Raw genomic sequence first — 16,991 nt, forward strand, 5'->3', positions numbered from 1 at the left:
AGGATTATGTTGTCCCATCAGATACAGCATGTGTTCAGGTGCAATATAGGCAATGTGACACACGCTGTTGGTCATAATGAGAAATTCTGTATTGAAACGAGAATGGGAAAGCAGTTAGATAATATTGACGGTCAAAGGGCGCCCCAGGGGTGCATTCCGAGTCTCAATACAATTATGATAAATAAATGTGAAAAAAAGGAGCTGTAGTTTGAGAATTAATTTGATTTAATATACGAAATACTACCTTCGAATGTCTGAATTGTCTTGATTTCGAGGTTTCAAAGTAAAACGTTTGAAATTTCAATTTCAAAATTCCAGACATTACAAAAATATTTTTTAATTGCAAAAATAATATCCAATAACTATTTTAGAGATGACATGCAACTGTTGTTCGTCACACTCAAACAAGTTGTTTCATTAAATTCTTTATTTCTCACTCACCAGCAACCGATGCAACGACAAAAGTAGTAATGGTCAGTGCTATGATCAGACGATGGAGAATTCTCCTTTGCCTCATGTTGTATCACAATTGTCTTCTTTAGGGCGGAATATTCCGACCGAATTTCAAAAAATCACTTCATCAAATATGCAGAAGGGAAAATCACGTTTATTTTCCCTCGATATATTCAATCTACAGAGAATCATTTAATATTTACCACACGAATCATAACAATTGAAAAATAAACGTCACCTCTAATTGAATTATCCCAGAATCGTGAGAAAATCAGGGTAATAAATTCGTTATCTCAGAGCCACGGAGAGACTCGAGAATTCCTCGTGCTCCGTAAAATTCAATTTCCCTCCAATAATTTCAATGACGAAGCAAAAGAAACATTCACCCTGAATATAAAATATCCGATGAATTTCAATTTTTTTTTTATTTTCCCCCCCGAAACTGTCTCACCGAACTCGATAGTCAACCACTTTATGAGGGTACCACATTCCGTGGCTCTAAAATTCCACAAATTTCCCCTTTTCCTATCCCCGAATTTCCAATATCCTGAAATAATCCAATGTCCATCCACCCAATAAATTCCACTGAGCCCCCCAAAACCCACTGAAATTAAATAAATCATCATAAAATAAAATCGTGAGAAGAACTCACTTAAACCAAAAAATTCAGTCATTAACTTTCAGCCAAAAAAAAAAAATCTCCACTGATTTAAACAAAAAATGGAATATAAAAGCCGAGAAATTTGTTGTAAATATTTTTGTATTTTTTATTTCATATCGCTGATACCTTACAAATACGCGTGATAACAATTTCGTGAATGACAGATGTATCGTAGAGCTCGGGTCGCACCAAAGTGACAGTCCGACGCGTACTGAGAATTTCGAGTCACGACTGTAACGCGTGTAGCCGCGCGCAGGTATAGCAGACGAGAAATTCTCCCTCTCCCCCTCTCTCGCCCCCTTCTAAGCCCACCCCTCCCCACAGCCTACCCCCAAAGCTAGCCACCCACCGCCCGCCGAAACACCCCCTTTCATCCACCGATGTCGACGGCCTAGTGGGCTTGGAGTGTGCCTACAAATGCTTGTTACAATGTACCCGTTCAAAGCCTGTCACCTGTCAATTTAACCATGCTAAATTCAATAACAAAGATATAATGGTACAAGTCGATGAATAATTGATAGGAGAATAACAATCATTGATTCGTTGGTTGTTATTTGCATTTTCTCTCAAAAATTAGAAATTAATTTGCGAGTCACACCGCTACGAGAGCTACCCTGGAATGATTAATTATGATTGTCATGTTGTATTTGCGAAGCGTAATAATTCGCTGGAGAATGACAGCCGTGGTGAATTGAATTACGAGGGATGTATCAATGTTCGAATTTTTCAGGGTAGAAACGAAATATTTACATGGAAGGAAACGGTCAAAATATTACGTCAAAGTTACGTTCGTAATTCGTAATTACGTTCCTAATTCGCGATTGTAGTAAAAATATGAGTAATTAAAAAAGTTAATGAGTGCTATGATCATTAAATTATTATACTATTTATGATTAACCCTATTGAATCGATACTGACCGCTTCAGTCAATCGATAATCGAAATTTACTTCGGATGAAAAATGCCCGACCAGTTGTAGCTATTGGTCTGTAACTGCAGATATTTTCGAGACAAAATTAACGAGACAGAAATGTACATGTTTATCGATTTCCGGTTCGAGATACAGTGGAGAGGACATTCATATTTCATGGAGGGAAACACCCATTCCAGAAGGAATAATTGAAACTTCAAACAGTCGATAGCAATAGCAATTAGCCTAGATACACTGGGTTATAAATTCTTAAGCCGATTTGAACATCATTCAGCCCAGAATGGCGGATGTCTTTGCTAATTTCCGGTCTGCAATATAGGAAAATGAAGTATATTTATACTTCATCACAGAAAAGTTGATCTCTGACAGGGAATAATTGAGACTTCCTCTGCGGAAATTTCAAGCAATCGATGACAATTGTAATTAGCCCAGACATGCAGAGTTCACGCTTGTGGCCCAAAAATATCCTCGAGAACTAGATACCTCGTGGAGTCCTTCAGTTTATAATGAATTCGCAATGCAGGACGAAGTGGAAGAATTAAATTTTACGACTCTTGCAAAAAATTTCGGTGGAGAAAGATTTTTTGACTATTGACCAATGTTGAGTATTGATTTTTTTTTATCTGTACAAATAACCTCTACAATAAATTCCGCCATTTCCTTGGACTCGCATTGCTCCTTAACTGAACTCAGAGGTGAGTCAGCGTATCGACAATTGGTCGATAACCCTTGAATTTTGAATGACGAAATATCTTGAAATTTTGATGAAATCCCAATGAAAACACCCCCTTGATTCACCCTCTTCCACCCAATATCCTCCATTCAGCCTTTGCAAGTAGATACTAACACGGGCACATCCTAAATTCAGGATTCATGAATAACGAAGCTCGATGAACTTCATTATCCTCTGTTTTTAATCAAAATTATTCTCCAGCTCCATGTTACCCCACCAGATTTTGTCTCCAGTCCTCAAAGGCACGTGAATAATTCATCAGAAGCATTGAATTAGGAAATTCAACCTAGTGAACGTCAATCAGCCAGTCCCTGGGCCGTTCTGCGGTTGACCGAGCGACTCATCATCTTTTCCAATGTCAGTAGCAGATCTAGCTCAGCTTGAGAAATGTCTGGAGGCATGTCTTCCCCTTTACCAGTTATCCACTCGACAATTGTTCCATTGACGCATTATCCAGCAACCAAAGCCCATGGGCACATACCCATCAGAATTATATACGGAAGTCATCCCATTCCACAAACACACATATCCGTTATTCTCGTGTGAAGGTGTCACCAGCCTCTATCCCCGGAGAAACCCCATAATGTCGTGGATAATGGAAACAGTGGTGACAGCCAGTGGTGACGTTGGATAATGCTCATCGGACGGGCTATGGCACAACGATAAATTTACGCAAATAGGATCTCTCCAATTCTCGTACGTCTACCCTTCCTCCCCTCTTACTCCTACCCCTTCTGCCCCTGTGTGAATGTGGGGAATATCCTGACCCTTTATATTCTCTTGAATATCCAGCGAAATAGTGTTTGACGCTGTCAACTCTGTGGTGAAGGCATTACATTCATAAATTGGAGACAATTGTGGATTATAGTGGGCTGTTAATTTTCCATCGTCTAGGGGGGTGATGAGAATAATTTGGAAATATGAGCTTCCAGCTGAGATAGACTCATGAACATTTGTTGGAATTTTTTTTAATGATCTGGATGGATTTATTATTTTTTTGGGGAATTTAGGATTTGCTTGTCCACTAAATAATTATGATAATTCTGTTTAAAGTCTTCGTGAGGAGAATTACACTTGAACCAACAACATTCCATCATCAGAGCATATGCTCCACACATTTCTAGGACAATATAATTGACATCAGACCGATAGCCCCGACTTCCTGACTCGGAAATCTTATTTTTCATCTCCGACTTTTCCATTCAATTTTTTTTTGCACCCTCCCTACCCCTCAATCTCGTTTTTTTTTTCATTCACATACAGACATTGTCGTGGCTGTATGTGGACGTTTTTCATTCGTCTTGTGCTGGAGAGATTCCGCCTTCTTTTCATTCGAACTTTTATGCATGACTGTGCTGCTATGGACCTCAGGGATATTTGAAAGCACCAACACTCAGATCTGATGTATATATTTGTTAGAAAATCGGACAGTAAGAATTCAAACCGACTACCAACGACACTGGTGGTGGGAGAAAAAGTTTTCATAAAGAATAGGAGTCAGTGGTGGGTTGTACTGAGAAATGGGGAAAAAAACGGTTGAGGAAAAATTGCAAAAGTTGGAAGAATTGTCCTGCCTTCTAGGAGCTTCAGCGACGTGTACCATTAATTCACGCCCATGAAAAAGTTTTATTGTAATGATACACAAAAGGATTGGATGGAAATTAAATCGTAGTCGCGATTTCAGTGTTGGATTGTGAAAAGAAAATAATTTAATTTAAAAATTGTCTGTCGTTGAAATGAAAAAAATTATGTTTGAATATTACAGTACTTGTAGGATAAACTACAAATAAAAACATAATGGCTCATAATATGGAAATAAAATGCCGTAGAAGGGGAAATATTATGTCATAAAATATTTGAAGAGCTGCGACAAATGGGCCGGAGGGTAGAATTTCGAAGGGTGAGGTATTTAAACGCTGACGGAATTGTCAATGACTCAAAAAGGAAAGGGACATTCAAGTTGGGGAAGCATTGATGTGTTGAAGTGAAAAAAAATTTCAGAGTCCGTAAAATAAAAGCAAAAAAGGTAGAAATAAAATGGGAAATGCATTTCGCTTCTTTTTTTATTAATCGCTATTAACAAGCGTAAATTGATAATCTAATTGGGAAGGTAATGAAAAAAATATATGGGCTGAGGGTTATTTTAGTTGAATTTCTGGTCGCTAAGAGCTTTTGAATAGCCAATGATGAAAAAAACTGCATTAATTAGTTGGTTTCCAACGTTCTCTTAAAAAATGAAACCGTCAACGAAAAAAATTTAATAAACATGTTTTTCCCAACGACAAAACGAAGCCATTTATGCTTGAATAATCCAACATTTTTAAAATAAAATGCAAATAAACACATGATAGCTCATAATCTGAAATTAAAATGAACGAAGGAGAGAAGATATTACGCTATAAAATTTTTAAAGACCCGCGAAAAATAGTACAGAGGGTTGAATTTCTGAGGAAGATTTATGTCATCGTTGACTGGATTACGAACGACTCAAACACAAAAGGGACATTTAAGTTGGGGGCGAAAGGGGGAATTTACGAGTTAGAGTGGAAAATTTGTTACAGCTTCTGGAGCGAGAAACAGAGTGGGTTATAAAGGAAGTAACGAAGATGACATTAATTACGATAACTGACTGAGAATTCATAGTCTCAAAACTTTTCTGAGATACCAATAGAAATCCAAGAAAAAAGGATAAATAATTTACAGAAATAATTTAAACTCCATAATTCTGACGCTTTCAGAATAAAATATAAATAAAACCCTAATAGCTCATAATTTGAAATTAAAATGACGAAGAAGAGGAGATATTACACCATAAAATATTTAAAGACCCACGAAAAATAGTCCAGAGGGATAGAATTTCCAAGGGAGACTTATTTAATCGCTGACTGGATTACTAACGACTCAAAAACAACAGAGACATTTAAGTTAGATGGGAAGGGGTTGTGGGGGGAGAGAATTTACGAGTTAGAGTGGAAAATTTGTCAACAACCCTTGAAGTGTAAAAAAGAGAGAGAGAGCGAAATGGACGAAAGAAAGGCGACACTAATTACGGAAACTGTTGAGGAAATTGAATTCTCTTGGAGGGTTGAGCAAGGGAAAACACAACACCTTTGAAATGTTCTCCAGTTTCTTTTACAACTGTGTAGGTGAATTTTTCTTTGAAGTGACCCTTTGTGACATTTCATGGGCTATCGTCAACTCGAGTCTCAAAGGAATACAATTCATAAATTAAACTGGAAGAAATAGAGACTTTTGGCTGAATAATATTTCTCTCTTCCATAAATTTTTATTTATTCGTAGATTTTTATTTTGGTCTCTCGTTGGGTAATTGCGTGCCACTGTTGTTTATACATAATGATACTTTGCAGAGAGGGGTGATAGTATGTGCATAGAATCGATCGTCAGCTGTGGTGAGGCTCAAATTCATGTATAAATGAATACAACCAACGGTCGATTTGTCGGTGTTATTGTGTCCTATCTTTCTACCTCTTCAGACGTCCAATGCACTCACAATCATCATTTTTTTAAAACAGTAGTTGCAAAACACGATAGGAATGTTTCAGTTTTCATTCAACAGAATTCATTTATCGTGATAATTGATTTTTCGATACTAATGCAGACATTCCCAACGAATTCCATACATTTTTTATGAGTTTTTCCGGTTCTAACGCAACGTAACATATAAACAAATATAAGTTGATTTGGAAAAATCAGGAACAATAATTTTAAAACTGTAGATGGAAATGGAGAAGTGAGACGCTCACAGTGGAAAATAATTTTACAGTCTTGGTGCCAGTGGAAAGTAAAAAATAGTGATGGAATTCAATCATTCCCACTAAATTGATTTTCATTCTTCGACTGCTGTATTACTCCATATTATGTCTGCATCGAGAATTAAAGAGGTCGTATGCCAGCCAAATCGCAGGCAATTTGGTCGTTGTCGGGTCAACGGTGCGATCGAAGGAAAAAATAGAATTGTGAGGGGAAAAAAAAGGAGAAAAGCATTTCCATCGGAAAGCATTTGAGTCAATTTACTGGGTTGAATTCTTTCGCTTCAAGTGCCTTGAAACTGTCTTTTTTTTCCCTCCCTTTCCTGATGCTATTGGATATTTAATATTCAACGGGAATTCCGATATTGACGGAAAAATTACGTGCCAATGATTTTATGCTACTTGGGTTTGTGCTTTCTTTTATTGTTCTGTAATCCTTTTTATCTTCATCGGGTTGATGGTAGTCAGCGGAATGTTAAAACCAGTGAAGCGATGATTAATTTTTTTGTTGTTTTTTTCTCGTCTTTTACGATTCAGTGGATCCACATCTGACGGATGAGCATGTACTACTAATGAACCATTATGATGGTTCTTACGGTTTAGACCCGGGTTTAATTAGCAAATGGAACTCTATTATGAGAAGACAATGAGAGGAAAAAGAATAACGCATGCTTTGAAGGGGTAAGAGATAAAATGCCAGCTACAATATGATACTTAAAAAAAAATTATTTATTTCAGTAGAATAATTATTTTTTCGAACAAAAAAGTCCCAGGAAGTATGGAATTTTACCACTTCAACTCAAGATTCTTTTTATATTAACAATTTATTGATCTAAATTTCAAATCTCATTTGTTGCTCCTTCGTTTCATCCAAAATTCATTTACCTCTTCCGTAATATCCGGTAAATGTTTCAAAAGTTCTTCCTTAGATGTCTTAAAGTCATCCTCCAGCCAAATTTTCTTAAGTCTCAGCATCGTTTGTCCAATCAATTTTGGGTGAGGCAGTAAATCCCGCAGATCATTACCGTTGAGTGGAAACTTTGGTGGAATCCACTTCTCAAATTGTTCAGCAAGTTCTGGGGTACCTTTGTACTTGAGTACCTCGGCAATGTACTCACGAATGTCTTTGATCTTGCCACTAGAATTGAGGACAATGTACTGATAAGGATGTAGAGGATCGACCGAGATTTTATCCTCCCTGTGAACGATGAGGAATAGGGCTAGATCGCGGTTGTAAGCGGACCAATGAAGCCTCATGTGAAGGTTCATGGCTTCTTGTTCATTTCTCAGCATCGATGTGATCATCGTAACTGGGTGTAATATCACTCCCTGGGATCTTGCCCTCAAACAAATTCTCTCGAAATTCTCTACATCAGGGCTCTCGGGTAGACCAATGTACTTGGTCACACCACACTCAATCATCTTTTTAGTGAGCTCTACTCCGTAGTTACCTTCCAAAATTTTATGCCACTCCGACCAAATTCTCTCGCCTGATATTCTTTCCAAACCCTCGACGTTCTCCTTTATTGCGGTGATTACTGAGTCTTCGTGGGCGTCAGGATGCTCTGATATTCTACCATAGAATCTGAAGTATCTGGGGATAAAATAATTAATGGAATTTATCGGAAGAACTATTTATAGTGAGCAGTTCGAAAAGGGGCGGTCGATTATTTTTGGTGGGTTTTTCATAGATAGAGGATATTACGGTTGAATTCATCGGATACATTATTTTTGGACAAATTTCTAGTACACTTTTTTCCGTACAGCAAAAAAATCTAAAAAATAAATTAGAACAACTTCAAAGCTTCCAGTGAGGGGTAGAACTTCTTAATTTCCATTTAAAAACCCAAATCACCTGAAGATCCTCAAGAAGTCCTCGCGAATCCTCGTCACTGCGTCCCCAACGAATGCTATCCTCCTCTTCTGCAAGTCATCGTACCCAAAGAAATAGTCATACACCCTTCCCTCAAAATCCATGAACATGGAGTTAATCGTCAGATCCCTTCTATTGGCGTCCAACCTCCAGTCTGTAGTGAATTCAATGTCCGCATGTCTACCATCAGTAGCAACATCAATTCTCAGTGTTGTTACCTCAAAATTTTCACTGTCATTGATTCTCACTGTGACAGTTCCATGTTTCTCTCCCTTCAAATTCAACATTCTAATTTCTTCCTTCGTGAACATCGCCTTCATCTCCTCGGGAGTTGCTGTAGTTGCAAAGTCAATGTCCTTGGGCACCTTACCAGTGAGCAAATCCCGGACTGCACCTCCGGCAATTCTTATTTCATAATTGTACTTCTTGAATAATGACGTGAGGACCTCCAGCTCTGGGGTAAAGATAGATTTGAACTCTGGAGTTTCTAGTTTCTTGATTATTGGGTCACTTCTGGACGGCGGCATCTTCTCCATGAAATTTCTTACTCTCTTCCACTTCAGGGATGATGTATTTTCGCTGAGACACTGCAATCAATCATTTCAATGACGTATTCTTGTTATTCTTTTTCGAAGTTTAGAAAAAAGTAGAAAAATGGTTCGCACCACTTTAAAACTTAATGAGCCATTCATTGAACGAAATTATTAATAAAATTGGAGATTTTCCATCAACGTTGCTATGATTTTCTAGAGAATGTTCTCCATCCGAAGGGAAATAACCTATAAGAATCGATGATTTTTTTATATGTCACACTTACCCGAATGTGCACACGTCGAGAGAGAGATTTGATGTGCCTGATGAACAGAGGAAGAACTATCATTATCACTGGATTACGATTAGTTTAATGAATATTATATGCAAGTAAATACCGGTCTCACGTTGTGATCGAACAGATGTGCATGTAGCGAGAGGTAAACATTTATTTTAGAAAGTTATTGCATACCTCATCTAGTGGCAATCACGGGGGTGCTATTACCCCCGGTCGGTGAATGAGTTCTTCTTTATCAAGAGCGGGTAACCCGACCAAAAACTGTTCTATCGTCATATGTTAAGATATTCCTTCATCTTGACGATTGATAGATGACTCTAGTATTTTTAATTTTCGAGTGAGATCCGTAAATAAAATTAAAAATTGATTTTTCATTTTTTTTTGTTGGGAATCATCCGAAGTTTTCTAATTTTTCCAATTTTCCTTTCGAATATTTTCAAATAGTCCACAAATGAATTGAGTGGAGCAATTAAAACGGAAGAAAAAAGAAATTTCTACAGAAAAAATTGTATAGAAATTATAATTTTAATGTTATTTTGGATTTTTTAAGATCCCGGGACTTTGAATTTTTCAAAAGAAAAATCAGAGGATTATTGAGATCTTTGAAACATTTCCCTTATGATATTGTGATAAAATGAAGTTTCATTACTCCCTCCAGGGCACAATAGGTTGAATTAAAAATGCGAAAAAAATACTAGTGGTTTTGCAGAAAGAAAATTATCATCGTTTATGGTGTGAATTTACTTCGTATTCCCTAACACAGCAAAATCGTGCAAACATTATTTGCAAACTGCAAGAGGTGGAATTTGTCTCTGGAAATGAGACGCGTCGCAGATCGAACGATCCTGGTTAATAATGTGCGAAAATCTGGTGTTTAAATATAAACTCACTCGGAAGGTTCAGTTCTCTAGTCCGTTACGTGGACTCGTCAAATTCTCCGGGAACGAGAGGGAGAGAGAGAGAATGAAAAAAAAAATGAAATAAATGTTGAGAATGCTGCGCACGTTCCTGAGGAAAATGAGAGATGGGGGAATGTCGAGAGGGATCGGTGATGAAGAGAATGGGTTCACGGTGAATTATGAATTCATGTTCTATCTCTCAGAAACCGGATAATAATTAAATAGGCGTTATTTGAGGGTTCAAGGGGTCTGGCCTGCAGATATGCATCTGTATTATTCAGGAGTGTACCTTCCGATTGTATTTATAGGGAGGGGGATGAAAATTGATGCTCGAGTGGTTGAGCGATTGGGAAAAACTATTTTTCCTCCTCCTTAAATCAACTATATTTTTAATACAATTAAACAATTAAATTCAATTATAATTTAATTCGTATTTTAATGAAAAAATTAGGCAGCTTTTCAACATTATTAATTACATTAACAAATATAGTCAATCATTAATTATTTACTTTGATAACGAGTCTTTCACTTCACAAATCCACTCACAAACATAATCCATTAAAAATATACATTAATATATTAACAAAATTGACATAAAAATGCCAAAAAAGTAGTAAAAGTCAACACCTCATCCGCCCCTCAAAAACCACTGAATAATCGAAAATAAAATTCAACAAATTAAATTCTCTCACCGACAAACAAATTGTGTAGCCATTGCCCGAGTAATGAATAACCTAAAGTAATTAAATAGTAATGATTGATGAATAAATTTATCGCGTTGAAAGATCAATATTAAAATAGAAGCATAAAAATCCGGAAAATTGTTCAAAAATTAACACGTTAACGTTTACATATTTCATTAATCCCGGAAAAAAAAACCATTGCTTTTTTTCAACGTATCATCGAATAATAACTCAAACCATTTAATTTTCTCATTGTAAAAAAAAAATTATTTATTCATCGAACTGATCGTGAATAAATAGAAGTGGCCAAAACGTCAAATGGAAACGATTGACGAGTCAATTTATCAGGAACACGGACACAGGTCGTCGTGTGTTCAGACGAAAGATGATCGATCGTCGTCGTTTCTCGGTAGATGAGGTGGTTTTAACCGGTCGATGGGGTGGTAAAGGGGAGGTTGGGGGGGGATAGGGGGTGGCAATAGCATGATACAAAGTGGAAGAGAGAGACGATGAACGTACGAGTCCCGGAGAATTGGATGAAGGAACGTACGTGTGTGGGTTTTCGTTGTAAAACGGAGTGACTACGGGGCAGGATAAAGGGTCTGTCCTTATCTGCAGATAGCAGGCAACTCTCCAATCCCCCATTTCACCCTCTTTCCTACCCCTCGGCTAGTCGGTTTACGTCCTGCGCCCTACAGTTCTCCATACAAGTGAGCTTGTAATACTGGCGGCCAACGGGTGCCATGATGAATCGGCCATATTGCCTCCACTGCCCGCCGGGGTTACCATAAAAATTTGTCAATATTTTTTTCACCGAGTCGGCTAATTCAAAGTTCAATATATGAAAAAAAAAAAGTTGGATTCGATTATGTGGACTTTTCGGTTCAGGTGTTGAAGCCGGGGAGGCAATTGCTCGATTAATTGATTAAGGGAAATCAATGAGGATTTTTTAATTGAGGATAAATTTCTTATGCAGAATATTTGTGGGGTGATTTGAGTTGTTTGAGAGGGAAGCGATTTAGGGGGTTGCACTTTTACACAAGTGATTCAAATAAAAATTATGGAGGGTTCCGTAAAAATTTATATCACATGGAGACAATTGTTGAAATATTACGCGGCAGATTACGGAACTGCCGCGTAATATTTCAACAATTTCAAACAATTACGCACTTTGTATGTAAAACTTCGCGAAAAAATCCAAAACTGTTCCGTAATTTTTACCGAATACTGTTTTGAGTGAATTTATCTCTCCGTGAACCGCACTAAATTCGTAATTTCCGTTTAATATTTCTCTCGGTGGGGTGTGGATGGATAATTGTCATTTCATTCACATTCTCTCCATCGAATATTGCCGAATCAAATCACAACACAATTTTTTCCCCACATGTATATGTAAATTGCGGGAAAACAGGTTTTACTACGGTACTCGTACCATCCACCCATAATGCGAAAGATGAGTGAAGGTGAACACTTGGATATCAACGAACATAGTCATCAGACAATGAGCCACTGTTTTCAAACGTATACGTTACAATCCATGATGTTGAATTCAGTGGTAACGTGGTAACATTCGACACGAATATAACTTGAGGTGAAATTCATGAGAATGAATTGGTGATAGACAGTTCTTGTGGAGGAAGAGAGTGGAAAGGTGAGACGTGGGTTGATGTATACTAATTGAAGGGTCTCCCGTCTTGGAGACGTACGGTAGCCGGGTCTTCGTGATTAACACCTTGAGACATGGACCACACGCAGAATTTTGATAGCAGTGAGAAGTAAAAAAAAAAATCGGTTGAAACTCGAAATTATTTCTCTTAGCGGTTCTCTGAGTATTCTCAGAAGATGAATAATCAATTTGTCATGATTAAAAAATTTTTTAATGATAGAATATTTATTAGTATTCAGAAGTTGACAATTTTGCTTTTTTTCACGCTTCCGAAAATTGTTGCACCTCGTTAAATTCACTAGAATAGACTGGCCACTTGAGAAATTCTGAAATAATGAAATAAAAAGGGAAAGAAATATTTTGGGTGGCGAATGCACTGAGTTTACACAACTCTTTGCCGTCCTGCAATGCCATTACGCACTCGAGACAGGGTGGCCTGGAATCTTTGACTCCTCTCAGAGCTCGAGAGAATCGAGAATAGTTTAAAAAAAAAAATGGCGAGACAAATTTCAACCGATCACGCGAAATAAAAAGTTTCAATAAAAATTACTTAAATGTTCCGTAATTCGCAAGGGAGGGAATAAAGTCCGGATAAAAGGTATGAAGGGTTCAGTCAAAAATACGGAGCCCTCCGCAAATAATCCACATTTTGTATTTTTTAACGTGCCCTCTATCTCGCTCGTCTGACACTTTCGAAATTCACTTTGCAATTTTTCATTTTTTATTATGACTGTTGGAAATTTTTCCCTGGGTGGCGTACGGTTAAATGAGTTAAGGGTCGATATTACATTCACATTTAGTGTCTCATACGTATTCTGTAGGAACGGAGTGCTTCGCACGGCCAACCCTCGAGAGCCCTTGACTAAGAGTCGAGAGGTGGCCTCCTCATCAACATGGGTGGTCCATTCTTCTCTTACGCATGCATTATATAAGTTTCCATCGAGTGTGACTCGAGGATTAGTCAAGTTGACCGGTTTTGCAACTTGCGCGCTGTTATTTGACCTGAAAATTAATTTTAATTCAATTACTCAATTTTTTTTCTAATATACATTGGTATATAATTATTACACACCTCAAACTTCTAAAAAAAAATTATTTTCAGATGACACTGAGTTATGATTGTCTCCATTACTTTGAACCCTCTCAAAGAATTCAGAAATTTGATTCCAAAGCACCCCCCACCCCCCAATCCCCTATGTTGGAAATCTCTCTGTTGCTTCTCGCTTAAAGAAGTTGAGTCTTATACAGTCAGCTTCCGCAAACAAGTTACAGCACACGATAAAATTCAACCGACAAGTGACAATATTGGTAATTGCTCCTTGAAACAATATTGATATCTTTTGTTTTGCGTGAGTGTGGGGATAACCATTGGGCTGAAGTTTTGAGGGTGTTTGGCATTGGGTTACAAATATTTGCAGGATTTAGCCCCCCTCTGAGCTTCTTAAACATCGAAATCATGTAGACATTGTAATCGTTGCGTCATTACTTATGCATTTGATGTAAAAATATCGCGTTTTCATTTCTGTTATTTTGACTATTCAATTTTAACGGAATTATGAAAACCCCTGAAACATTCAACGATTAATTGTCGAGAATAATTAACTCTGCTGTCAGTGTGGCCCAATCATTGATTAAAATAAGCAAAGCTATTGATAAAGAGAAAAATGTAACGCACTACCCTTAAAAAACATAACGCACCGGAGTCTTTTGTTGCGCTTTTGACCTGGCAAATGCCAGGTCCAGGCCGACTCTATGAGTGAGTGTGTAGTGTGCCCGTGTTTGTCCCGCGCAAACTTTGTTTTTGCAAATAGAACCACGTGTACCCGTAGTCCACTCACCCCCTGTTCCTTCCCATCCGGGCTCCAAACTCACTCTCAAACCTCCCCCTTGCCACCTCCTCCCTCTCTCTCACCCCCCCCCCCTGCTCTGTGTGTCCTCAACGGCTCGTTTTACTCGCCACCTCTGTCTCCAAATCCACATCCACCCGCCCTTTATAAACCCCCTCGTCTCACCCTCCTTCCCTCCCCCTCCCAACCCCCCTTGTACCCCGCTTTTGCACACACGCGACAGGTGCCCAAAACCTCTTTGGGTGTCAAACGGGGAATTACTCACACCCCTTTCTCAAACTAGACGAGATCAGCGACTCGAATATGTGAATTGAATAATATAATTTATTTATAAAGTGATTTTGGATAAAAATTAAACCTCGAGAGGGAGAAACGTGGGGTGAAATGACAATTAACTACTTTTTCAGTGAAATTTTGTTGGAAAAATTAGACTTGGGAGGGTAATTTTTGTGATAAAATTAACCTTCATCCCTCGTTTCACCCCCTGAAGGGCTAATTTTAACCTAAAATTTATTTTCGTGCAGATCTGACGAAACTCTGTATTTGTAATCAATCGATTTATCTCTCTGCGATAATATTCGTTCACGGCTAAACTATTTTTTCGTCTTTATACCCTTTCCTCCAGCAGCGGGGGTGGTACAAAATGATGAAAATGAGAGGGAAAAAGTGAGGAGCGGGTGATGTTGACGCGCAAATATTTGCCGCCGCATACACCATCGTCAAACGACTTTCTACTTTACGTCTTTTTTAACCCCCCTCACCCCCATCCTACACCACTAACTCTCATCTTGGCGAATGTTTCTCTGTTGTTGGAAAGAATTTTCGGGTCTTTTCTTGGGATAAGTCAAGCTGACTAGTCTCTGGGGCGTAATGTCTCCGGGGGGAATTTGTCAGAACGACCTCGTCAACCCTTTCCACCCATATTGTGTGTGTTATTACGAGGGATAATATTATTGGACCGCGATGGACAAACACTTAACGTATTTTTGATCAATTCGAAGGGCTGGAGAACCTCAAAAATAATTTTCTTACAAAATAATTTCCTGCCATAACCACCACAGAGGGGGGAGGGGGTGAGTCAAGGGGTTTTAGTAGGTTAAATGAGGTCCTGAATTTCTGGAAATTTTTGGAGATATTTTTTTAATAATAAAATATGTACAAAATATCTGGAAAATTGGGGTAAAAAATAGACAAGAGCAACAATGAAGGGTTGAAAAGAGCCTCGAACTGGTGGTGCAGTGGGTGAAATACTCACCTGATCTCCGAGAAAGAACCCCCTCGTTTTGTCTCATTCACTTACTCTCTCCTCTGTGTGCTTTTAATTTACCAGGCGGCAGGCAAATGTTTGCGCCACTCCCCTTCGATCGTACCCACCCATCTCCGTCGGCTTCACCTCCCTCTGACTCTGCGTGTCCCCCTCATTCTCTCGTACAACCGTTTTTAGGGTTTTTTTTTTTTTTATTCGCCGAATGGTATACTCTTCCCATTCTGGTATAACCAGTCTCTCGTTTCATCGTATCCTACTTCACTCTTCTCTGGGCCAACCAATGGCCTCAATGTATTGACTGTCTCTGACCGTATACGGGTAATTGGGATTTGATCGTACTCGATGGTATGGTGTTTCAGATCACTTCAATCAGCGAAATGAAGGATAGTTATTTTAGTCGGGGTATTATCGAACGAGAAGGTTTTCTCGAATTTTTCAAGTTGGAGAATTATGTCATCTTTTCAGTCTCATAATTAATTAATAATAATTATTGGATTTTTCAAGTTCTGAGAGATAATTTAGAGGGTTTCTATGGGTTCCCATGGGTATAAATAATCGTGTGTTAAAATTTTTCAAATGTTAATCGAAATAGAAATAAAAATTCGGGAGGAACAGCTGAATTTTCAGGTGTACGAAGAGGAAAATTGTTTAAAAATTACGGACCTGTGATCTGTCAGTAAAAATAATAGTAAAAATAATAAGAATGAGTTGTATTTTATATTTTTGTTTGGCTTTCCCAGTTCAAAGGGGTTGATCCACGTGTGAATCGTCGGGATAATGAATAATATTCACTCGAAAGATGAGGGAAAAAAATATTGATGTGACTGAAAATACGTAGTAAACAGCAATTATAGGTGCTTCGGCACGCGTCGGGGTCTTGATAAACGAGCAATAATGAGGGAAGTGGTGTTTAACCCCTCGTTACTCGTCCTCCATCCACGCGACCGGAAGTTACACTAGGTGGTCAACCGTGTGTGTCACTCGAGTGTCTTATTTGCGTGTGAACATACGAGAAAGAACAAAAAAACGGGGGCTATTTCACTTAATGCGATACAATTCTACGATTTCTTTCCTCCGAACTTCGAATTTCCGGTGAATTATCATCGGCACTTTAATCCCGATCTACAAACAATTACGTTAATTCCAATTATTGATTGCAGTCACTTTATTAAATGGCACCGTAATTTTTGTCGCTATTACCCCCGAAAAATTCTGGATTTTTTTATTTTTTTTATTTTGTCTTCGTCTCCAAGTGAAATAAAAAAAAATTTCACTTTTGATTTTCCACGTGAGGAAATAATTTATCAGTGAAATACTGTTGGACGTGACGTAAACTAGTACCTCCCTTGGCGCCTTTGCCGGTTTCTCTCCTCTCTCGCG

The 16,991-nt window shown here is 38.1% G+C and overlaps 3 protein-coding genes across 8 annotated transcripts in view; 1 reads left to right on the forward strand and 2 right to left on the reverse strand.

Annotated features, from left to right (window-relative positions):
- The window catches only part of LOC135170051 (uncharacterized), a 57,677-nt gene extending 56,306 nt beyond the window's left edge, over window positions 1-1,371 (reverse strand). For 2 of the 4 annotated variants that reach the window (XM_064135553.1, XM_064135550.1), the window contains exons 1-2: window positions 1,241-1,371; window positions 442-631 (exon numbers count right to left, since the gene is read on the reverse strand). In XM_064135553.1, the coding sequence (XP_063991623.1) occupies window positions 442-517 (76 nt within the window). In that variant the 5' untranslated portion in view covers window positions 518-631; window positions 1,241-1,371. The other 2 variants (XM_064135552.1, XM_064135551.1) reach the window with 2 other exon arrangements.
- Window positions 1-16,991, forward strand: part of LOC135170067 (protein cueball) — a 165,494-nt gene that overhangs the window by 57,725 nt on the left and 90,778 nt on the right. The window lies entirely within an intron of this gene.
- On the reverse strand, window positions 7,262-9,451 carry LOC135169900 (CCA tRNA nucleotidyltransferase 1, mitochondrial). 3 transcript variants are annotated; one of them, XM_064135288.1, is made up of 4 exons: window positions 9,350-9,451; window positions 9,238-9,274; window positions 8,403-9,007; window positions 7,262-8,141 (listed from the first exon to the last, which is right to left on the reverse strand). In XM_064135288.1, the coding sequence occupies exons 3-4, from the start codon at window positions 8,954-8,956 to the stop codon at window positions 7,394-7,396; spliced, it is 1,302 nt and encodes a 433-aa protein (XP_063991358.1). In that variant the 5' UTR covers window positions 8,957-9,007; window positions 9,238-9,274; window positions 9,350-9,451; the 3' UTR covers window positions 7,262-7,393. The 3 variants fall into 3 exon arrangements, with proteins under 3 accessions (XP_063991358.1, XP_063991356.1, XP_063991357.1); XM_064135286.1 differs by having other exon boundaries at window positions 9,238-9,400; XM_064135287.1 differs by lacking the exons at window positions 9,238-9,274; window positions 9,350-9,451 and adding an exon at window positions 9,086-9,230.

Source organism: Diachasmimorpha longicaudata, chromosome 16, assembly GCF_034640455.1.
Source record: "Diachasmimorpha longicaudata isolate KC_UGA_2023 chromosome 16, iyDiaLong2, whole genome shotgun sequence".
NCBI classification, from domain to species: Eukaryota; Metazoa; Arthropoda; class Insecta; order Hymenoptera; family Braconidae; genus Diachasmimorpha; species Diachasmimorpha longicaudata.